The sequence below is a fragment of the Choloepus didactylus genome, chromosome 6 (genome assembly GCF_015220235.1).
Source record: "Choloepus didactylus isolate mChoDid1 chromosome 6, mChoDid1.pri, whole genome shotgun sequence".
In the NCBI taxonomy this organism is placed as follows: Eukaryota; Metazoa; Chordata; class Mammalia; order Pilosa; family Megalonychidae; genus Choloepus; species Choloepus didactylus.
In genome coordinates this window covers 9,212,386-9,235,369 of record NC_051312.1, presented here as the reverse complement: position 1 = coordinate 9,235,369, position 22,984 = coordinate 9,212,386, and the positions used below count along the sequence as shown (strand labels likewise).

The following is a 22,984-nucleotide window of genomic DNA, read 5'->3' as shown; positions in this document are numbered from 1 at the left end:
GTATCAATCTTGTAACCCACTACTTTGCTGACTTTATTAGCTCTAGCAGCTTTCTTATAGATTCTTTGGGAATATATATATATAATCATATATGTATATTATATAATATATCATATAGATGTATAATAGATAATATATATTATTATCATATTATATACATGATTATATCATCTGCAAATAGGGAAAGTTACTTCTTTCTTTCCAATTTTGACGTCTTTTATTTCTTTTTCTTGCTTAATTGTTCTGGCTAGAATTTCCAGCACAATGTTGAATAGCAGTGGTGAAAGTGAGCAGATTGTTCCTGATCTTAGGGGAAAGCTTTCAGTGTTTCCCCATTGAGTATGATGTTAGCTGTGGGTTTTTATATATGCCCTTTATCATGTTCAGGAAGTTACCTTCTAGTCCTAGTTTTCTGAGTGTTTTTATCAAGAAGGGATGATGGATTTTGTCAAATGCCTTTTTTGCATTGATTGAGTTGATCATGGTTTTTTTCTTTGTTCTCTTAATATGGGCTATCACATTTATTGATGTTCTTATGTTGAACCACCTTTGCATAGCTGGGATAACTTCCACTTGATCTTGATGTATAATTCTTGTAATGTGCCGTTGTATTTGATTTGTTCATATTTTGTTGAGGATTTTTGCTTCTATATTCATAAAGGATATTTGTCTGTAATTTTCTTTCTTGTGATATCTTTATTTGGCTTTGGTATTATATGATGCTGGCCTTAAGGAATGAGTTAGGAAGTGTTTCCTCCTCTTCAATATTTTGGAAGACTCTGAGCAGAATTGGGGTTAATTCTTCTTTGAATGTTTGGTAAAATTCACCAGTGAATCCACCTGGTCCTTATCTGGAATGTCTTATTCTCTCCCTCATTTCTGAAAGACAGTTTCATGAGATATAGAATTATTTGGTTGGCAATTACTTTGTTTCACCACTTTGAATGCGTTTTCCCACTGTCTTCTTGCCTCCTTGGTTTTTGAAGAGAAACTGGCATAATCTTATTGAGGATCCCTTGTGAATGACACATTATTTCTTGCAGCTTTCTGGATTCTCACTTTGTTTTTGAGATTCAATGGTTTGATCATAATGGGTCTGGGTGTCAATCTCTTTGAGTTTATCCTATTTGGAGTTTGATGAGCTTCTTGGATGTGTATATTCATGTCGCTCATTAAATTTGGGAAGGATTCCACCATTATTTCTTTGAATATTCTTTCTGCCCCTTGCTCTATTTCTTCTTCTTCTGGGACTTCCATAATGCATATACTGGTAAGTTTGATGGTGTCCCACAGGTCTCTTAGGCTTTGTTCAGTTTTCTTCATTCTTTTCTCTTGTGGCTCCTCAGACTGAATAATTTCAATAGTCTTACCTTCAAGTGCATTGATTCTTCTGCCAGCCCCAATCTGCTGTTGAACCTCTGTAGGGAATTTTTAATTTCAGTTATTGTGTTTTTAAGCTCCAGTATTTCTGTTTGGTTCCTTCTAGTAATTTCTATGTTTTTATTGAAATTCTCATTTTGTTTATATATAGTTTTCCTGATGTCCTTTAGTTCCTTGTCCATATTTTCCTTTAGCTCTTTGAGCATTTAAGACCATTTAAAAGAAATCTTCACCTAGCATGCCCAAAGTCTGGGCTTCGTCATTGATGGTTTCTGATGTTTTATCTTGCTCCTTTGGCTGGGTCATATTTTCTTGTTTCTTTGTCTGCCTTATAATCATTTGTTGCATACTCTACATTTTAATATTTTCATGTGTCATGTTCTAGTTTGCTATTGCTGCCAGAACGCAAAACACCAGAGATGGACTGGCTTTTATAAAAGGCGGTCTATTTGGTTACACAGTTACAGTCTTAAGGCAGTAAAGTGTCCAGGTAACACATCAGCAATTGAGTACCTTCACTGGAGGATGGCCAATGGTGTCCAGAAAACCTCTGTTAGCTGGGAAGGCATGTGGCTGGCATCTGCTCCAAAGTTCTGGTTTCAAAATGGCTTTCTCCCAGGACATTCCTCTCTAGGCTGCAGTTCCTCAAAAATGTCATTCTTAGTTGCTCTTGGGGACTTTGTCCTCTCTTAGCTTCTCTGGAGCAAGAGTCTGCTTTCAAAGGCCATCTCCAAAATGTCTCTGTAAGCTGAAGCTCCTCTCTCAGTTCCAGTGCATTCTTCAAAGTGTCCCTCTTGGCTGTAGCTCCTTTTCAAAATGTCACTCTCAGTGGCACTGAGTTCCTTCTGTTTGTCAGCTCATTTATATGGCTCCACTGATCAAGGCCCACCCTGAATGGGTGGGGCCACACCTCCATGGAAATTATCTCATCAGAGTTATCACCTACAGTTGGGTGGGGCACATCTTCATGGAGACACTCAAAGAATTCCAATCTAATCAGCACTAAAATGTCCGCCCCACAAGACTGCATCAAAGAATATGGCTTTTTCTGGGGGACATAATACATTCAAACCAGCACATTCAACTGTGGAATTTTGTCCCTGAGGTGTCTGTTCTTTAAGTTTGTATCCAGGTGGGGATATGACACAGAGTTCCTTGAATGCTGGTAGCTAACATAAATAAACAAACATCATGCACAGTCTTTTCAGACTGGCTCCTTGTTGACTGGTGCTCTCCCTCAGATCTTAGCCCTCTTAACAATGAAACTGAAGAACAGCCCAAGGGAAAAACATTGGGTCCTCTCAGGTCTTTTCCGAGCATACATCTTCTCCTGGGCATGCATTTGCCCTGGGCATGCATTTGTGGTCTTAGGAATTCCTCCATTTACATGGACCCTTATGCCCCCTTTTCTCCTTATGAAATAGTCTTTCCTCCTGGTCCAGGTGCTCTATTATATGTCTTAAAGACACAGACTGCTGTGAGTTGATTGTTTCTTGCACTGATTTAGCTGCCCACAGTCGTCTTCTGCATACATGGCAAGTTCTGGGGTGGTGAGCTAGAGAAAAGTGTCCTGATTCAGTCCTCAGGCTGCCACCAGATACAAATATATATATACACACACCCCTTTATGCACATAGGGGTTACTCTGCTCTCTCCGGAACCAGGGCCAGGAGTGCAGGCTGGCTCAGCACTGAGCCAGGATGAGGGTGCGGGAAAGGCCAGCAGCGGTGCTATGAGGTTATCCTACCATTTTAAAAATGCCTTTTTCTTGATTTGGTGCTTGCCAGTTACTGCTTTCTGGAGCTCTGAGAAAGATGGTTCTGCCAGTTTTTGCTAGTTGTTTAATGACTCTGGGGAGGGATGGGGTGCTGGAGTGTCCCTCTGTCACCTTGATCACATCATTTTCCAGTGCACAGCTTCATGATCATGGTCTTCCTGGGCTCTACACTGGGCCTGACACACAGTCAGTGCTTGATAAATACATGCTGAGCAAATGAGTACAACCACCCCCGTATATGTCTACCTGTCCCCATCTATCCATCTATTAATTCAAGAAATACCGATTTTCTAGTCATGTTAGTCACTGTTCTAGGTGACAGGGATGCATTGGAGGTGAACAGGACAGACAAGGAACCCTGCTCTCATGAAGCTTAGATTCTAGTTGGGAAGAAGGATAATTAATAAACAAATGAACAGAACCTAGGGCTAGAAGTAGAAAATTCCTGGGAGGAATTTTGTCACTAGCTGTGAGGTTTCGGGGAAGAATATTTCAGGACAATCTAGTTGTTGTCTATTCCACTATCCACAGCATTTATCCATCCGTCCATCTATCTGTTGATGCCTTTACCATTTTGTTTCTCTTTCCCATCAATCTAGCCAGCTGTCTGTCCGTCTGTCTGTCATCCAACTTTCTCTCCAAACAATAGTCATTAACCTATCTCCTATCAGATATGGGGGTCATAGAGGAGAACAAGATCTGGCCCCTCTCCTCCAGGAGAGCAGCTTTGCAAGGGGAAGTTAGCAATACAAGTGGGGTTGCTGGCTGGGTGCACTGAACTCCACAGGGGCTCAGGAAGCCTGGTCTGAGAAAGGTCACAGCTGGAGCTCACTGCTGGCTGGAGTGGACAGGAGGCTTCCAGAAGAGTAGAGAAAGGCCTCGGGTGGGGTCTAGGGCTGAGACCCCAGATGTGTGTCCCCGTCACATCAAACTTCCACCCCTCATGACTCTGGTTCTTAGGCTCCCCCAATCCTCCCCTTGGGCCTCATATTCCCCTGCAGCCTTCTCCCATCTTGCTTACTTATTCCTAAGAAACCTGCTGAAGACCTGGGAGGAGCAGCAGCAGGAGGAGCGGCAGCGGGCTGAGCTGCGCCGGGCCCGGGAACAGCGGGTACAGCAGCAGGTGGCTCGCTGCCTAGCTGCCTACGTGCCCAAGGGGAGCAGGGGGCCAGGGGCTGCCCAGCGCAAGCTGGAGGAGCTGAGGTAAGAGGCCCGGGCTGTGGGGACATGGCGGGGAGAGGCAGGGAGGCAGTGCTGGGCATCAGATTGCTAGACCTTCCCTCAGGGTAGGCCATCACAGCCATCTTTCCAGGGCGGCAGGCCAGGCAGGGCAGGCCACTTGGCCACATTTTACAGATGAAGGCACTGAGGCACGGGGAAGAGAAGGAACTGGTCTGAGCTCATAACAATCCCAGTGGTTCTCGAACCCTCAGGTTAAAACGTTCTACATACGTTATCACACTTGAACATCTTGTTTCACTGATTAGCTGAATTATATATAAATATATATACATTATATATAATTTAGATGCTTATGATAAAAATCCAAATATTACAGAAATAGTTACTAGAGAAGGCGAGCAGCCCCTATAACCCCGTGCTTGGGGACAACCCTCGTTCAGGTCAGGTGAAGAGTCATCCATGCTTTTTCTCCGCCTATATTTTATTTTTTCAAAGCTAACTTGTAAGTCAGGAAAATCTTTTGAAAACTTATAACAAGCCTATGAGGTAAATATTATCACCACCATCAGTATTATCTTCGGATGAAGAGGGTGAGGCTCAGAGAGCACATTATTTAAGGCAGCCAGCCATTGGGTCACCTGCTGCACCATCTCAGTCCCCAATCTGTAGATAAAGCACACCAGGATCTTCCCCACAAGGCCAAAACTAATGAAACAAATCACACAAATCGATATAATCACTGATGCCTCTGATACTGAGCACATCTGGGTGCAGGTGGCACCAGGGCAGCCCTGTCCACCCCTTGTCTCCGTTGTCCTGGGACAAGGTCAATGGTGGGCAGGTGCTGCAGAGAAGAGTGTCCTGCCCTCCGCAGGGCCACCGAGGACCAGGTGGGCTCTGGTGGCCTGCTCCTGGAGGCTCTTATCACCCCTATTCTACAGACGAGGAAACTGAGGCTCTGAAAGGTCAAGTGTGTTTCCTGGCCAGTGGTCAGGGACATGCTGTTTCCTTGCCAGGCCTCAAGTTCATTGCTTGTCTGTTTTCTTATGCAGCGGGCAGGGTAAGGCTCAGGACTCCAAGTGGCAGACTTAGGGCCCAGAAGGGTTTCATGGTCCCTTTCATTGTCTGCTAACGGAGGGTTAAGGCACGAGCAGGTATTTCCCACGTGGTCTCACAGCCCTCCCTGCCTGTGAACTTTGTTCCATCTGAGCAGAACCGGAGACCCCACCTGCCTCAGAGAGGTGGGCAAAAGAGAGGTTTGGCCACGGTCGCCCTGCGGTATGGAGGCCGTCTGCTTTCCTCTCATCACTGAGATGATGGACAGGGCTGACATCTCCTGGCAACGCTTCCTTTCTCTTCTGGAGCGCTGAGAGGTGGCTTCCTCTCATTTCGAACAGAAATAACACAGAGCAGTGAGCAGGAGAAACCCGAGGCAGAGATGGACAAAGTCAGCGCCTGCTCTTCTCCCTCACAAAGACCCCACTTTTTTTTTTTTTTTTTTTTGCAGTAACTTATGTTCCTGATGATGGGGTTTTCAAGTCCATTTCTTTTCTCTTGGAAGGAGGAAGGTTCCTTGCTTGGCACATGGCCAAGGGTTCTGGCCCAAGAAGGCAGCATTTTTCCAAGGGGTCCAGCACACTTGCCAGAGGTCTCAGCACAAGCCTTGGGTTCTGCTGCTTCTCCCCTCCTGTGCTCTCTCTGGGTGCTCCCCCCACCCAGGTGACCTCTCCTATGTGCTTTGCAAAGGGCCACTTGCCCCACATATGCTGTGGCCAGAGGACCCCTCTTGCTGCCAGGATGCTCTCTTCATGCAAGGCACTGCTGCTCAGTTTGCTGAGCAGAATCTGGGAAGTGCATAAACTGGGTTTTTGTAAATAGAATTGTGCTTCCCCAGGAGAATCCTAAGTTTTCTGGGATGTGCTCTTTCCTTTGCAAAACATCTCTCTAGTTCTGTGTCTCCTTTTCTGAACAGCCTGTTTATAAGAATCACAGAGAATGCTGGTGAGCACGTCCAGTCCCCGCAATAGCCCAGTGAAAGGAAACCGAGCCCAGACAGGGGCATTGCCTTGTTCAAAGTCACACAGCCAACCTCCTTCTCAGGGCCGAGTGTGAGGTGCAGGGATGGGGCTGCGGGCAGAGGAGAGGCTGTGCAAGCAGACATCCAGGGGCTCAGAAGCAGCGCTGGCTCCTCTCCCTTGGTGGGGTGCCTGGGAGTCCCCGATTTCCCAGCTGTGCAACCCTGGACAGAACTCTCGACTCTCCTGAACTTCAGGCTCATCACGAGTAAAATGGGGTGAACAATTCCCATCCTGCTGATCTCCCGAGGAATCCAGGGCGAGGGTAGGAATGAAGGAAAGGTGGGGAGCACATAAAGTCCTTAGTGAGGATGAGCAGGCTCAGGAGTAGGGATGGGTTGTGTCCAGAGGGCTGGGGACCTGGGGGCAGGTTAGCTGCCCAGAGGCCTCTCCCGTGCAGGCGCCAGGAGCGACAGCGCTTTGCTGAGTACCAGGCGGAGCTGCAGGGCATCCAGCACAGGGTGCAGGCCCGGCCCTACCTGTTCCAGCAGGCCATGCAGGTGAGGGACGCCCCCTGAAGACAGAGCTTCTCCCTGGCTGAGTGGGGACGGAAGGGGGGAGTGGGCCACCCCAAGGTGACCAGAGCCCTCCCACCTCCTTGGCAGCAACCTCTTTCCTCTCTCCTAGGCCAATGCCCGGCTCACAGTGAGCCGTCGCTTCTCCCAGGTGCTGTCAGCGCTGGGCCTGGATGAGGAGTGGCTGCTGGCCGAGGCGGGCAAGGGGGACACGGAAGGCACCTGCAGGAAACCCAGGTGAGGCTGGCTGCGGGGAATGGGGGAGGATCACCGATCACGGTGCTTCAGGCCTGCCCTGCCCCCTATTCCCCAGCCTGAAGGACCCAGCCTGGCCCTAGCAATCAGCAGGGTCCTCCCCAGGCCCAGCTGTCCTCCACGTCCCCCAAGGAGGGAGAGGCCAGGGTTATTCTCACCGTTTCTCAGCAAGGAAACTGAGAATCCAAGACCCAGCACCAAATCAGCAGCAGAGCTAGTCTGGGTCCCTGCGGCCATCTGTGCAGCCACTCCCCATGCCCTCCTTACCGGGTTGGCACCACCCTGCTTTTCCTATGCATACCATCCCTTACTCCTTGGAATAATGTACTGCAAAGCAGGGCTCCCGAGGTCCACTTCACAATAAGGAAACAGGCTCGGGGAGGGGAAGTCCCTCGCCCAGGGTCACACAGCAAGTCAGCACAGAAGACAGGATTTGAACACACGTTATCAGACATATGGCCTTTCCCCTCCTAGAGCCCAGGGGTGGGGCTGGAGGTGGAGCTGCAGAGTCCAGGGGCCTCTATCTGTGTCCTTGTCTTTAAGGAGCCACAGATCAACAGGGCTGAGAAGACAGCCCTCTTCTCAGAGCCCCTTGAGGATAGAAGCCGGACACACCAGCAGCCAGCCTGACTGGTCCTCTGCTCCCAGCTTGGATCTGGAGTCCAGTCCCTAAGATCAAAATTAAATGATCTACGGAAAATACAGAGTGGGATTTCTGGGGGATACAGGGGGAAGTGGGTCTGCCAGTTGGTTGTAGGAGGTGGCAGGTGGGTGGGCAGCAGGTTTAGCATCTGTCCCCCACCTTCCCCAGAAGCTGACTGTTCTAGCTGCCCACCCCTCTCCCCCCCAGCAGCACACACAGCCCAGTCTCTGCTCCTGAGCCCCCAGTCTCCAACATGGAAGGCATGGTGGGTCCTAGGGGTGAATAAAAACATGGCCCTGGCCTTTGAGGATTCCCAGTGCACAGGTGGTAGTGGTGCAAGTTGATCTTGAAAAGGGGCCTGAACCACTGCACCATAATGTGCTAAGATGGATCCCACAGGAAGCCACAGGAACCCAGCAGCCAAAGTAGGCAACTTTGTGTGGGGGTGTCCGGAGGGACTGTGTGAACTGGGCCTTAAAGTTACTGGCCCCCTACTCAATTAGAAAAGAATGTGTACACACAGAGATGCGCCAAATTTTGCACTCAATTTTGGGGGTTCACAGAACCATAAGCTCACCTGGAGCCTCTTGGCAGTTCACAGACCCCAGGTTGAACAGGTTGAAACACTTAATCCAGGGAACGTCGGAAGTCAGCGATGGCTGCTCAGTGCCTCCTGGAGCACGGAGACGGCTGCGGAGCTGGGGGTCCGGGGTAGAACTTGCTACACCGCTCAGCATCTGATGGAGTCCGCTGGCTGGACCCCAATTACAGCGGTGGCAGCTGTCCACGGAAAGGTCGTGAGGCAGTGAGCGCCGCGTGGCTGGGGGTGTGCAAGCTGACAGAAGCCTAGAGGGACGTCCAGCTCCGGGGACGAAGGCTGTTCTAGGTCCTTATGTAAGGTTCTGGATTTGGTCCCTCGCCGACGAGGTTCGCGCACTTAGAGGAGCGCATGCGCAGTCAGACAAGCTGCGGAAACGCCCCAGTCGGCCGCCGGGGGAGCCGTCGGGCTTGGAGCCCGGCCTTCCCGAGAGCCTCTGGGGCAGCCTCCGAGGCGACCGACGGAAGCAGCCGCTCTTGGTTTCCGGCAACACGGCCGCGGCTGCCGGGCGACCCGGAAGTGTTCCCTTTTTGCGTCGTTGAGACTCGGCGGCGGCCGGGCTCGGGGCGGACGTGCCACTATGGGGTCGTCAAAAAAGCACCGCGGCGAGAAGGAGGCGGCCGGGACGACAGCGGCGGCCGGCACCGGGGGCACCACCGAGCAGCCGCCGCGGCACCGGGAGCACAAGAAACACAAGCACCGGAGCGGCGGCAGCGGCGGCGGCGGCGAACGACGGAAGCGGAGCCGGGAGCGTGGGGGCGAGCGCGGGGGCGGGCGGCGCGGAGCCGAGGCGGAGGCCCGCGGCGGCGCGCACGGGCGGGAGCGCGGCCAGGCCGAGCCCTCCGAGCGGCGCGTGAAGCGGGAGAAGCGCGACGATAGCTACGAGGCTGGTGAGGAGCTGGGACTGCGGAGGGGCGGGGCCGCCGGGGGTTCCGTCGCGTGCGGGCCTTGGGGGTGGGGACATGTCGCCGAGCACCGCAGAACGAGCCCCTCTACCCTCCCACCCCCGGCTGTCTTTTTCAGTCATAGTTACTAAACTTTCCTTACATGAGGACAGAGACCTTTTCAGTTATCTGGCACGTCACAGGTCCTCAGTGAATGTGTGGGGTGAATGGGAGGATGAATGAATGAGGTGGTTACAGCGTGTGCAGAGGCAAGAGGAAAGCTGGTATTTGGTGGATTGTGTGGGGCTGATGGGCGAGCCGTGAGGCCATCAGATAAGCTAAGAAATTTGGATTTGGAGGCAGAGTGCAAAGGTGCTTAGGAGGTAGCAGAACTGGGATGAGGGTGGTGAAGGAGCAGAAAGAGCAGAGGATGACTCCTTGGGTTTTGGTTTGAGCAACTAGGTGAGTGGTGCAGCTGTCAGATGAATGGGGGAAACTGGAGGAGAAGCAGATTTGTAGGGGGAGAGACTGAATTCAGTTTGGAGAATGTTGAGTTTGCATGGAGAAACCCGGGGTCTGGGCTGGATAGGGCCACTTGGGTGGCAAATGAATTGAAGCCCATTGGTAAAGAATGAGGTGTGAGAAAGCAGGGTTGGACCAGAACCTGAGAAACTCCAACATTTTAGAAGTGGGAAGAGAAAGATGCTCCAAAATTGCATGTAGATTAGCCAAGGAGGTAGGAGGGAAACCAGGAGAGCCTTGTGTGATGGGGTCTGTAAGGAGAGTGTATTTGTTTTAAAAGAGTATTTTTAGAAGGGGATTGGTCAACAGTGACATAACACAAGACATTAAGCAAAACCAGAACTAAAAAGAGCCATTAGATTTAGAAATAAGAAGGCTGTGACCTTGGAGAAAGCCCAGCGGGGTTGGGATCCTGGGCTCAGGGCAGGGGTGGGGAGCCTTTGGGATTTATACAGAGGAGGTCGGTTGGTGGGATGGGGATGTAAGCAAGGATGAGCACGTGGTGGCAGCTGGTTGGGGTGTCTAGCTTCTCTCTGTGGTGCTCAGTGAAGTGATTTGCTGTTTGTGAGGTGGGTGGAAGAAGACTGAAGTGCTTTTTTATCTCTGTTCCAACATCCAGCACAGAATCCACCACAGAGCTGGCACTAAGGAGTGTTTGTTTCTTGACTCCAGGAATCACATGTGTAGTTGTGGTCGGCCCCTGACCTGGTCATGCTGCCAACATGGTCTCTGCATTCTGAGGGAGATTCAACTCTAGAAATGAGTGTCCATGCAGTGGGGTTCAGGAGAGAGCAGTTAATTGTGATCAGTAATTGAGCAGGCCTTCATGGAGGAGATGTGTTCTGGTTTGCTAGAGCTGCCAGAATGCAAAATACCAGAAATGGACTGGCTTTTAAAGTGAGGGTTTATTAGTTTACAAATTTACAGTTCGAAGGCCATGAAAATGTCCCAGTTAAGGCATCAATGAGATGATACCTTCTTGGAAGAAAGGCCAAGGGCATCTGGGGTTCCTCCGTCATATGGGAAGGCATATTGCCGGAGTCTGCTGGGCCTCTCCTGGGGTTAGCTTCTGGTTTCTGTTGCTTTCTCCAAAATGTTTCTGGGCTTCTCTCTTAGCCTCTCTCTCTCGGTTCCTGTGCATCCTTCTTGTATCTAGGGGTCCTCACTTAGCTTCTCTGGGCAATCTCTGAATTTCTTCTCTTCATCCTGGCTCTGGTTTCAACGGCTGTCTTCAAAATGTCTCTGGGCGTTTTCTCTCTAAGTGTCTGGGTCTGTGTTGGCTCTGACTGCTCTCTCTCTTCCTATGCTCTCTTAAGGACTCCAGTAAATTAATTAAGACCCACTTTGAATGGGCGGGGCCACATCTCAGTGGAAACAACCTAATCAAAAGATCCCATCCACAATAGGTCTGCCTTCACAAGAGTGGATTAAGAGAACATGGCTTTTTTTAGATTGAAGCCAGCACAAGATGGCATTTCATCATTGCATTTGGGTAGGATTTTACAGTGTGAGCAAGGCCAGAGAGGGCAGTGCAGGTTGAAGGTGCAGTGTACAAAGCTGGAGAGGTGGCACAGCGAGGGATGCAGAAGTTAGGGCCTCTTGGGGCAGGAAAGGAAGGGATATAGAAGAGGTAGGCTGCTCAGTGACTGTGACCCAGGTGGAAGGAGCTGCTGGGGAGGAGGAAGGCCGTGAGGGAGGCCACGGTGCTGCTGCTTGCAGATGGCAAGGCCCGGATGCTGGTAAGGGTCTCTCTGGCCTCCTGCCTAGAGCCGGGTGTTGTTTTGACCCTGCATTCAGTGCCTTCCTAACCCATGTTTCATGTTCCAGCTGCCAACTCCAAAACCAGTTCAGGAGATGCCTCATCACTCAGCATCGAGGAGACCAAGTAAGTGCTAACTCACATTCCTACTTTTTTCTTTTGAGAACAGGTGGCTTCTGGGGCAATCATTTGGGGAGGATTTTACACAATATAGCATTCTGATCAGAGCTGGAAGGGCCATCTAAACCATCGTAGCCAACCATTTGGGTTATAAGAGGGAGGAGGGCATTCCATGGGTCAGCAGCAGACCAGGCCCAGCACCATGTTCCCTGATTTGGAGGCCAGTGCCTTTTCCAGTACCCCTGTTTTGGAAGCCTTAGGATCGTTCATTCTCTTGTTTTTGCTCTCTTTTTTTGTCCAGAAATACATTTGTTGTCTTGTTTCTCTGACAGTCCCTAACACTTGTGTCTTTCATCCTCAGTAAACTCCGGGCAAAGTTGGGGCTGAAACCCTTGGAGGTCAATGCTGTCAAGAAGGGTGAGTGTGGAGCTGAGGCTGGGGTGAAGGAGGGCCATGGGTGGGGGTGGAGGGCCACCTGAGGGAGTCTTGGAAAGGAGTGGGGTTAAAGTGCAGATTCAGCACTATTTAATGGTCTTGTGTAGATGTGTGCACTTGCCAGAAGTCACCCTCCCTGCCCGTCATGGTGGGAATCTGAGTCTCCACTTGTTCTCTGAGTTTGAATAGCCGCTGATTGTGTACTCACTCTCACTGAGAAGTGGCATTACATGGGCTGAGAGATGTGCACAGTTGCTGCAAACTTCTCTGGGCCGTGCAGGTGTTGGTTTATTTTTTTTTTTGAGGGGTTTTTGGAAAGTGTGGAGGGTCCCATCCTGCTGTGTGGGGTGACTTGGGAATACAGGACAAAGTGCAAGTTGGGAGGCAAAGAATTCTTCCCCCTCTCCTGGCCTCTTCTGGCACCCTGAGCTGGAAGGGGGCAGGGTGAGTGGCTCCCTCCTTTCCCCACCAGCCATGGGGCAGGTAGAGCCTCACATCTAGGCCCCCATTCCAGAGGCGGGCACCAAGGAGGAGCCCGTGGCTGCTGATATCATCAACCCCATGGCCTTGCGACAGCGGGAGGAGCTGCGAGAGAAGCTGGCAGCTGCCAAGGAAAAGCGCCTGCTGAATCAGAAGCTAGGGTGAGGGGTCCCAGCTGTGGCGGGCTCAGGAGGGGCTGAAGAGGCTGCTGAGGAGCTCTGGGGTGGTAGAGTCTGGGCAGGGGGAGCAGGGCTCCTCAGGGGGCTCCTTTCTTCCCCCTTCAGGAAGATAAAGACGCTGGGGGAGGATGACCCCTGGCTGGATGACACTGCAGCCTGGATTGAGAGGAGCCGACAGCTTCAGAAGGAGAAGGACTTGGCAGAGAAGAGAGTGAGGACCCTGGGCAGTTTGGACTGGTTGCCAAGTGCCTCTTGTGGCCTGGCCGGGTAGAGAGGCTGGGCTCATAGTTGGGAGGGCTATGGTCTGTGGCATCTGTTTTGGAGGCTCAGCACTTTGCCTGCAAGGCCCACATTTTTTTGCACTCCATGTGGCAGAGTCCCAGGTATGCACCCTGACAGGTGTTTTCTGGTGATGCTGAATGGCCTGCAGGTCATGGCTTACACCCCTTCCTGTCCCACAGGCCAAGCTGCTGGAAGAGATGGACCAAGAGTTTGGTGTCAGCACTCTGGTGGAGGAGGAGTTTGGGCAGAGGAGGCAGGTGCGGCTGCAGCAGCAGGGGGTTGGGGGTGGCAGTGCTGTCCGGGTGCTGGGACCCCAGGACTAGGGTGGGGTCGGGGCTCCTGGCTCAGCTGGCCCGTCCTCTACCTCCCAGGACCTGTACAGTGCCCGGGACCTGCAGGGCCTCACTGTGGAGCATGCCATTGATTCCTTCCGAGAAGGGGAGACCATGATTCTCACCCTCAAGGACAAAGGTGTGTGAGCCGGGTGCCCTGGGGGTGGGGGGTGGGGTGGACCCTGCCGCATTGAGGACAGGCACGAATGGCCACTGTCCCTGCCCTGTCCCCAGGTGTGCTGCAGGAGGAGGAGGATGTGCTGGTGAACGTGAACTTGGTGGACAAGGAGCGGGCAGAGAAAAACGTGGAGCTGCGGAAGAAGAAGCCCGACTACCTGCCCTACGCGGAGGATGAGAGTGTGGATGACTTGGCACAGGCACGGCCGGGCAGGGTGGGCGGCCGCGGGGTGTCAGGGGAGGCGGCTGTGAGGAGAAGGTGGCTCAGTGGCTTTTCAGGAGCCAGGCTGGGTCCCAACTCATACCTCTTACCTTGCAGCAAAAACCCCGCTCCATCCTGTCGAAGTATGATGAGGAGCTGGAGGGGGAGCGGCCACACTCCTTCCGCTTGGAGCAGGGCGGCACAGCCGATGGCCTGCGGGAGCGGGAGCTGGAGGAGATCCGGGCCAAGCTAAGACTGCAGGCTCAGTCCCTGAGCTCGGCTGGGCCCCGGCTCGCCTCTGAGTACCTCACACCTGAGGAGATGGTGAGCCCCGCAGCCTCCACCTCACTGTAATTTGTGTCGGGATTCCTCCCCGTCCCCTCAGGGTCATGTGCTGGCAGAATGAGCTGAGGAGAGAGGTCGCGTGTCCCTGCAGTGGTTGGTCCTCATGGAGCAGTTAACAGGTGCCCCAGGAAGGTGCTGCAGGGAGCAGTGGGTGTAGACAGAACAAGGGCTTTTGAGCCAGGTGGACCTGAGTTTGTGTTCAGGCGGCTCTGCATGTAGCCAGCTCACTGCCAGGGGTGAGTGCAACATTAACTATGAGCCTCAGTTTCCCCATCTGAATCGGAACCCCTACTTGGGGGCTGCTGGGGGATTAGTGATAATGTAGATAAATGGGAACTCTGTGTGCCTATGTGGACTTTGTATTTAGAATGACCCTACAAACATATAGGCAGACGGCTGACTCAGTAGATGGTTTGGTTAAGAGCAGGGACTGGAGCCACACTGCCAAGATCACAAACCCCTTCTCCCACTTAGGAGCTAGGTGACCCTGGGCAAGGCATTTAACCTCTCTGTGCCTCAGTTTCCTCATCTCATAAGTGGGAATGATGATAACACCCCCCTTCTGTGGTGTCACGACAGTGGCTGGCACAGAGCAGTGCTGAAGAGGGGTTCACTCTGGGCCTGTGGCCGGCCTAACATTTGCCTTCCTCACATCTCATCTCACCTCCCCTCTCTTCCCCTCAGGTGACCTTTAAAAAGGCCAAGCGGAGGGTGAAGAAAATCCGCAAGAAGGAGAAAGAGGTGGTGGTGCGGGCAGATGACTTGCTGCCTCTTGGGGACCAGACTCAAGATGGGGACTTTGGCTCCAGGCAGGCTTGGGCACGGGGGTGAGGGTGAGGCTGGGCCGGCCTCGGGGCCTGTGCTCACTGGGGAGACCTCTTTCCCCCAGAGCGCGGGGCCGGGGTCGGCGCCGGGTGCCCGAGGCTGATGAGGAGGCCCAGGAGGAGGAGGAGGAGAAGGAGCCAGCACCACAGCCCCCCCAGTCGGACGACACCCGTGTGGAGAACATGGACATCAGTGATGAAGGTGAGGGGAGCCCAGGCGGCAGAGGGGAGCAGGGGGCGGGGACCAATCTGTGGGTCCAGGGAGGGGATCTGAGCAGGCACCTCCTGTGTTCCCACCAGAGGAGGGCGGGGCGCCGCGCTCTGGGTCCCCAGAGGTGCTGGAGGAGGACGAGGCCGAGCTGGAGCTACAGAAGCAGCTGGAGAAGGGGCGCCGGCTGCGGCAGCTCCAGCAGCTGCGAGACAGTGGCGAGAGGGTAAGGGGCTCTCAAGGCTTGGGCGCAAGCGGGTGCTGGCCTCAGCAGAGCTTTTGGTGACGAGTGCGTCTGTGGTGACCTGTCCCTTCGGGCACACATGCGCCTGTCATTCTAGGCAGCACCCACGGTCCGATCTGAATTCTCCTTTTGATAACGTGTTGTGGCAGATTTCCAGATCTCTGCGGTAAATTCGCTGTTAGATGTTTTGGTGGTTGGGGCCTTCTCTCTCTCCTTGCCTTCTGCAGGTATTTGTTGAGTGCCTGCTGTGAGCAAGGCAGTGTTCTCAGGGCTGGGCGTCATTGGTGGGCAGGATGGGCGAGAGCCCTGTGTTCATGGACTTTACTTACTTTCTCATTGGGGGAAACAGTACAGTGAACGTGTGAGCACATGAGCAAAATCACAGCAAAGTCTGATGGTGGTGAGAGCTTGACAGACAGTAATAACCCGAGGTGACTTAAGAGAGTACCTAGAGCGGTGGTACCTTAGATCAGGTGTTCAGGAAAGACCTTTCAAGGGGTGAAATTTGAGCTAAGTCTTGAATGACTTTACCGAGACTTGGGGTGTCAGTAAGGTGGAGAGATTGGGCATTTGGGGGGACAACGATGTCCTTAGGAGGAGTGCCCTTAGGCCACTCGAGGGCCAGGAAGGCTGCAGCAGAGTGAGGGATGGCGGGTGAGCCGAGCTGGAGAGGTCGGTGGACCAGCTTGTGAGGCCTGAAGCCATGGGTATTGCTGACCCTCCCAGGGCATGTACGGGTGCTGGGCACTGCTCAAGAGCTTTATGGGTATTGACTCAGTCCTCACAACAACATGCTATGAGGAAGGTTCTGTCACCTCCATTTTACAGATGAGGAAACTGAGGCACAGGGGCATTAAGCAAGTTGCCCAAGTTTACATGGCTGGTAGGTGGCAGAGTTGGGATTCAAACAGCTTGTCTCCAGAGTCCACGCTTGCCCCTTCACCTCCCCCCTAAGGAGACAGTAGGGCTCAAGGCGGGTAGAAGCTCAAGGAGCAGTGAGCCTGGGGTGCCCACCATGGGGGTAGCGTGGAGCCAGGGGTCCTGCAAAGGAGCCGGAGAAGCAGCAGCCCCTGAGGCGGGTAGCAGCTGCAGGAGCGAGGTTTCCTAAAGACTTCTAATCCTTAAGGAGCCAGGAAAGTGTTTGGGGGAGAGAGTCTTCCTAATACTACTGAGAAGCAAAGTTAGGGTTGGCGCAGTGGAGGCAGTTTCTGTGGATTAGAGGGGACTGGGGAGAGATGCGAGTTGAGGAAGCTGGGCAGCAACTATGGACAGCTCCTCAGAGCAGAGATGGGCAAGCTTTCTGTTAAAGGGCCGCATAGTAAGTATTTGAGGCTTAAAGGCCTGTGGACTGTTGTATCTGTTCAGCTGCTGGGCCGTCATAGTGAAAGCAGCCACAGATGGTAGGTCAACAAACAGGTGTGGCCATGTTCCAATAACACTTATTTCTAGACAGCCGTCAAACTGTTGTGTGCCCACCCACCCCTGCTCAGAGGGGGAGCAGAGAAATGGGGCAATGGCTGGAGGGAGGGAGAATTTAAGGAGGTTTTTTCCGTTCTTAATGATCAGTAACGTTAATAGTTAAAAGTTACATCCAAGAATTGTAGAGTTTTTATTCCCATGAAGGATATCTTGTTCAAATTAGTTGTTCCAAATTCTGTATCTCTTCTGGAGTTTTAATTTGTTCCCTCGACCGAGCCATATCTTCTTTTATAACGTGGCTTGTAGTTTTTTGCTGATGTCTAGGCATCTGATTATTTTAATGTGTGAACTCTGAAGGTCAGTTTCTCCCTCCAAGGTTCTGGTGTTGATTGGCTTTGTGTTAAAGCTCTTCTTTGCCTCTTGGTCCAGCTTACTCTGGACATTTAGAGTAGCCCAAGTTTAACTGTTCATATTTTCTCAGCTTTTCTGACCATGATTCCTGCCCTGGATACGTGGTACAATTTTCAAGATTGCCCTTTTATGTGCTTCCTTTCCTCTGTTCCTTCTCCATGAATCTTGATCTGTTCTGTTTGCTTTTGTGCAGAATTTTCTCCCCAGCTCGTATGATTTCTTTAAATTCTCTCCCTCATTCGGTGCCTCCTTTCAGTTACACTTTTCAGTTCAATCCCCCTCTGCCCCACCTCCCGTTTTGTTTGTTTGTTTTTCTGTGAGGCTTTCCTGCCTCTGGTTTCTTCCCCATTAGGGTATCCTGCCCTAGGGAACCTGAGGTCAATCCAGAAAGGTCTGTCTTTCATGTAGGTGGTCCAGCAGAGACCAGACTAAGTGTGTGCACCTCTTATCAAGAGTTCTGCCGCCGTCTTTTTTTTCCTGAGGCCCTTTTGTACATGACACTCCTCAGCCGTTTGTTTTCTGCCCTGGGTCTCTGCAGACTCAGGTCCCTGTGCCTGGATATACGTGGATTTCTAACTCGCTGCTCTGAGGGGCTCTGTGATGGGCACCCACGGCTGGAGGGACCCGGGCCGTGCTGCCTCTGTGTGTGTGACTCTTAGGCTGGCGGGTCCGGGATATAAATCTCCGACCTGATTTTGGTGTTTTTTTCTTTTTCTTCGGTTCAACATTTGTGGAGTTTTTCTCCTGTCTCTATCATCCTCCAGAGTTTCACGCAAGTGGGATTTGTCCTTTTATTAGTTGATTCTGAGGAGAGACTTTTCCAGTGGATGGCTTATGTCTCCACATTGATGACGTCACTTGCATGGGTCATTTTGAGTGCTGACGTCACCAAAAGTAAAGACAGGAGTAGGGGTGGAGAGGAACACAGGCAGTTAGGTGCTGAAATCTCAGTGAAAGAAGGGGAGTGGTGAGGAGCTCGGGAAATGGTGGGACTGAAGGACCCGCGAGTGATGCAGGCCTGTGCCAGGGAGGAAATGGGATTTCACACCTTGCCCAAAAGTCGCTTACAGGTAGATTCAGACCTTCAAGGTAAAAACTTTGTTTTAGAACAAAAGAAAATATGTCTGTGGCTTTGTGATGAGAAAGTTTTAAGATGGAAAAAGCATAAACCATGAAACAAGAAAGAAATGGATTTGACTACCTAGAAATTAAGAGAATGTAAAAGACAAGCCAAGAGGAGAAGGTGTTTGCCCATATAGATAACCAACACTGGGTTGGTGTCAAGAATATGTAAAGAACCTTCTGCAAATCAGGGAGAACAAATAATCCAACAGAAAAGTGGGCAAAAGCTGAGTAGGCAGTTCCTGAAGAGGCGGGTGGAGTGGTCAGTAGAAGTCACGGGTGCTTAACTTCAGTGATCAGGGAGAGGTGGTTGAGACCACGGCGGTGCCTGAGTCACCCAGACTGTTTGGCAGGAGCACTTGTGAGCGAGGGTGGGGAGCAGCCACAGTTCTGCTCACCGTTCTCGGGAGCGTGTAGGGGTCTCACCGGGCGGAAGTCATCATGCTGTCTGGCCCAGCTGCAGGACTGTGCCCCCTGCGGCCCTGCACGTGGACCCCAAGAAACGTGGGCACGGGGAAGCAAGCCTCGGGGTGCCTCTCTCAGCATTATTAGTGACGGCAGAGAGAGTCCATCCTTGGGACCAGAGCACAAGACTCAGGTGTCGTCATCACAGAATATGATTCTGTAGCAAAAAACTAATGAACCACAGCCACTGTCACCAATACTCATCTCAAAAATATCTTTAAAAACAGCAAATCCTAGAATTATACTGTATGACTCAGATTATGTCATATTTTTAAAAATGCACAATGAAATAGTCCATTGTTCAGGGGTAGATGCTTATGTGGTAAAACTGTAAGGAAACCCCGTGACCCACAGGCACCCACACTGGGGCTCCAGGGGTGTTGGCAGTGCTGCCGCTCAGCCTGGTGAGGGACACGTGGGTGTCGGCTTTGTTCACATTGTTATCTTTAAAGGATGTGTACCTGTTGGCTATAGTCCTTTTGAGTTTGTGATGCAGTCCATTTAAAAATAAATGTAACGCAACCTGCAGTTGCATGAAAGGCGGGAAATAAACTTGTAAGCTGGTGTGTGAGCCTCCCTGTCCCATGGAAGGCTCTTTAATACCTTTTTGAACAATGTGGGGTATAAATACAATCAATCCAAAAATGAAAATGGAAAAATATAAACGTAACTTAAGTAATAAAATGGAAGGAAAGGAGACGGAGACATGGACTCCTCTGAGAGTTTGCAGTGTTGGGGCCAGAGCAGTGGGGCTGTGGGGTTGGGGGGGGGCGGAGAGGGGGTTTCTTTTAAAGAAATAATTTTGGCGCTGATGGGAATGGTGCTGGAGAGAGAGGGAAGGTGGCAGGATCAGAGCCCTTGGGATTGTGGGTGGGCCTTGGGAGCAGTGGCGGACTGTGGGTGCATCTGGGTGACCTGGAGGATTTGCTGCTAGATTTGTCTTATCAAGACTCCTGCTTTCCCAGTGGAGCGGGGAGCTTTGAGAGGACAGGCTGTGGGCAGTCAGAGAGGAGCAGCTGCTGCCCTGTGGCTTCAGGGAAGGTTTCTAGAAGAAATGAGGTTTAAACCAGGTCTTGAAACTGGAGTTTGTTGGGAGAAGAGCAGGTGGCAGAAGTGTGGCAAGAGGCCCTGACATGGTTGAGATTCTGGAAGGTGTATGAGGCTGAGGGTGGTGAGCGAGGGGGCTGGGAGAGGGTCAGCCTGGGCCTGCCCGTGGAAGGCCTGGTAGGACTTGGGTATTGACTCAAGGGTCAGCAGGGAGCCATGGGCAGGTTTGGAGGGGATGAGTGACGCAGTGAGATGAGGGCGGGTGGGGAGATGGACCGAGGGGTCCGAGGAAGTAGAGACCAGTCGCTGTGGGCAGTGGGGTGGCTTGTCCTGCTCCCTTGGTAGCAGGCAGGATCTGTGGGTTCCTGGGTCTCGATGGCCTCGCCCCAGGAACTTTTGGGTTTGCCCACAGCTGCTCCCTCCCCCAGGTGGTGGAGATCGTGAAGAAGCTGGAGTCACGCCAGCGGGGCTGGGAGGAGGACGAGGACCCGGAGCGGAAGGGCGCCATCGTGTTCAATGCCACGTCGGAGTTCTGCCGCACCCTGGGAGAGATCCCCACCTATGGACTGGCTGGCAACCGTGAGGAGCAGGAGGAGCTCATGGTGGGTCCTGGGCGGCCCTTCCTGCCCTGGTCCTCGGGGCCGGGGGTCATCCGGGGGCCGGGGCTGCCCAGGCCGACCTGGTCTTCTTCCCCAGGACTTTGAGCGGGACGAGGAGCGCTCAGCCACCGGCGGTTCCGAATCCGATGGGGAGGAGAACATGGGCTGGAGCACAGTGAACCTGGACGAGGAGAAGCAGCAGCAGGATGTGAGGAGGGGTCGTCCGACGCGAGATCTGGGGGCTTGGGCTTGGGACAGACCCCTGGACTCCAGCCCCAGCTCCGCCCCTTCTTGGCTGTGGGACCTTGGGAAAGTCAAGCAGTGCTTCTCTGAGCCTCAGATTCCTCGTCTATAAAGTGGGCCTGTAAACCTTCCAGGGTTTTCAGGAGGATTAGGTGAAGCCGGTCAAATGGGCCTGGAAAGGGCTGCTTTATCCGTGATGGGGGGGTAGGGGTGGTTGGAGGATAGGGGGTGAGGAGAGCTGTGTGGCCCACTCACCATCTCCCTCCCCATGTGGCACCCCCCAGTTCTCCGCCTCCTCCACCACCATCCTGGACGAGGAGCCCATCGTGAACAGAGGGCTGGCAGCTGCTCTGCTCTTGTGTCAGAACAAAGGTAAGGGGCTTGGTGGCCTGGGAGCGCCATTCAGCCTCCAAGGCGGGGGTCTCTCTTGGTGGGGGGCTGGGGATGGGGTTGCAAGGGTTGGTACCAGTACAGAGAGGCCGGTGTCGGGAGCCCGGCTTGCCGTGGAATCAGCCAGTGGCCCTTGGCAAGTGGGCTGATTTCTCTATTCCTTTGTCTGTAAAATGGGTCCGATGCCTTAACCTCCCACTACCTGGCTGTGAGGGTCCCACAGTGCCTGTCTGAGGGCCCTGGAGCCGGCTGGCCTGAGCAGGGAGGGGTGGGCACCCAGGGTCTCACTAGCCACCATCCCCAGGGCTGCTGGAGACCACAGTGCAGAAGGTGGCCCGGGTGAAGGCGCCCAACAAGTCCCTGCCATCCGCCGTGTACTGCATCGAGGACAAGATGTACGTAGGGGCAGGCGGAGGGCTGGGGCACTGCCCGTCGGGGGCTGCTGGGAATTCGGGCAGACTGGGTGGCAGCTTGCACTGAGGCCCCCCTGTCTAGGGCCATCGATGACAAGTACAGCCGGCGGGAGGAATACCGTGGCTTCACCCAGGACTTCAAAGAGAAGGATGGCTACAAGCCTGATGTCAAGATCGAGTACGTGGACGAGACGGGCCGCAAGCTCACTCCCAAGGAGGTGAGCAGGGCCGGGGGGGCAGGAGCAGCACCTCCGAGGGAGGCGCCGTGGAGGCAGTGTGGGTGGTGGGGTCTTGGACCTGGGGAGGTGTTGAGTCCTGTGCCTCAGTCTCCCTCTGGTGGGCTCAGGCCCGGGGGCAGGGTCACACAGGCACTCTGGACCTTCAGCCTGTGACCTATAAGCATGAATTCCCCTTGATGGTCCCCCCGCTCCAGGCCACCATTCCATTCTGGTGGGCAGTGTCCAGGCCTTTCTCACGCACACCCGGGCCCTCCCCTTGACCCCTGTGTGCCCACAGATGCTCCAGCTCAAGGCTGGCGGCCCTTACCAGCTGGCCCCAACTCAACTTCCTGCCTCCTCCATGTCCCTCTTCCCCCACACCAGTGCCCTTCTCCAGACACTCCCAGCCTTCCGCTCCGCTGTGCTCTGGCCGATGCTCTCATGGGGCGAGCCCCCTTCCTCCCCCAGCCCCAGCTGGAGCGTCCCAGCCCAGCCCCCTCCTGGCAGGCCTCACGCCAGGACCTGGATGACCTCCATCACAGCACATCCCACCTCCTGACTCTGTCTCTTCCACTCTACTGGAAGCCCTCGGGGCAGCAGGGTCTGTGCCCTGTCCCCGTCCCCGGGCCTGGCACTGGTCAGGTGACTTGATGCCTCCCCGCCTGGTGAGGCTCCAGTGGGCGCCCGCAGCTCTGATGTGGCTCTCGCCCCGTGCCCTAGGCTTTCCGGCAGCTGTCCCATCGCTTCCACGGGAAGGGCTCAGGCAAGATGAAGACCGAGCGGCGGATGAAGAAGCTGGATGAGGAGGCAGTGGGTGGCCTGCTAGGGTGTGGGGGGCTGGCTGGGGTGTGGGGGGCTGGCTGCATGACCCTGGTGCTAGGGCTGGGGGTTGGCCCCCTCCGTGCTGACTGCCCCACCCCTGCAGCTGCTGAAGAAGATGAGCTCCAGTGACACGCCCCTGGGCACGGTGGCCTTGCTCCAGGAGAAGCAGAAGGCCCAGAAGACCCCGTACATCGTGCTCAGCGGCAGTGGCAAGAGCATGAACGCGTGAGTTGGGGGGAGTCGGGCGGGCAGGGTGGGCTTCCGGGGATGGGAGGCCCACGCCTGCTCCCCAGCTCATGGCCCTTCCCTCTCTCTGCAGGAACACCATCACCAAGTGAAGCAGACCCTTCTCCTTACCCCCACTCCCACCCCCACCCCCACTGTAATATTAAATAAAGCTCCTTCCTTATTTTTTTC

At 53.2% G+C, this 22,984-nt stretch overlaps 2 protein-coding genes and 1 long non-coding RNA gene across 6 annotated transcripts in view; 2 read left to right on the top strand and 1 right to left on the bottom strand.

The window, feature by feature from the left end:
* LOC119536431 (testis specific 10 interacting protein) overlaps window positions 1-8,052 on the top strand; it is a 26,188-nt gene extending 18,136 nt beyond the window's left edge. For all 4 annotated transcript variants that reach the window (XM_037839213.1, XM_037839214.1, XM_037839210.1 and 1 more), the window contains 5 exons: window positions 4,190-4,360; window positions 5,901-5,987; window positions 6,815-6,914; window positions 7,042-7,166; window positions 7,728-8,052. In XM_037839213.1, the coding sequence (XP_037695141.1) occupies window positions 4,190-4,360; window positions 5,901-5,987; window positions 6,815-6,914; window positions 7,042-7,166; window positions 7,728-7,857 (613 nt within the window). In that variant the 3' untranslated portion in view covers window positions 7,858-8,052. The remainder of the gene's footprint in view (window positions 1-4,189; window positions 4,361-5,900; window positions 5,988-6,814; window positions 6,915-7,041; window positions 7,167-7,727) is intronic.
* LOC119536433 lies at window positions 5,823-9,214 on the bottom strand. Its single transcript, XR_005217393.1, has 2 exons — window positions 8,405-9,214; window positions 5,823-7,853 (listed from the first exon to the last, which is right to left on the bottom strand). It is a non-coding gene; the product is annotated as an uncharacterized LOC119536433 (long non-coding RNA).
* SART1 (spliceosome associated factor 1, recruiter of U4/U6.U5 tri-snRNP) lies at window positions 8,948-22,984 on the top strand. Its single transcript, XM_037839209.1, has 20 exons — window positions 8,948-9,315; window positions 11,659-11,716; window positions 12,072-12,127; window positions 12,660-12,786; window positions 12,910-13,015; window positions 13,266-13,343; window positions 13,458-13,557; window positions 13,653-13,795; window positions 13,915-14,121; window positions 14,827-14,951; window positions 15,032-15,168; window positions 15,267-15,400; window positions 20,311-20,484; window positions 20,579-20,689; window positions 21,009-21,096; window positions 21,419-21,509; window positions 21,610-21,745; window positions 22,466-22,555; window positions 22,671-22,792; window positions 22,887-22,984. Exons 1-20 carry the CDS (start codon window positions 9,006-9,008, stop codon window positions 22,903-22,905), a joined length of 2,412 nt encoding a protein of 803 aa, XP_037695137.1. The 5' UTR covers window positions 8,948-9,005; the 3' UTR covers window positions 22,906-22,984.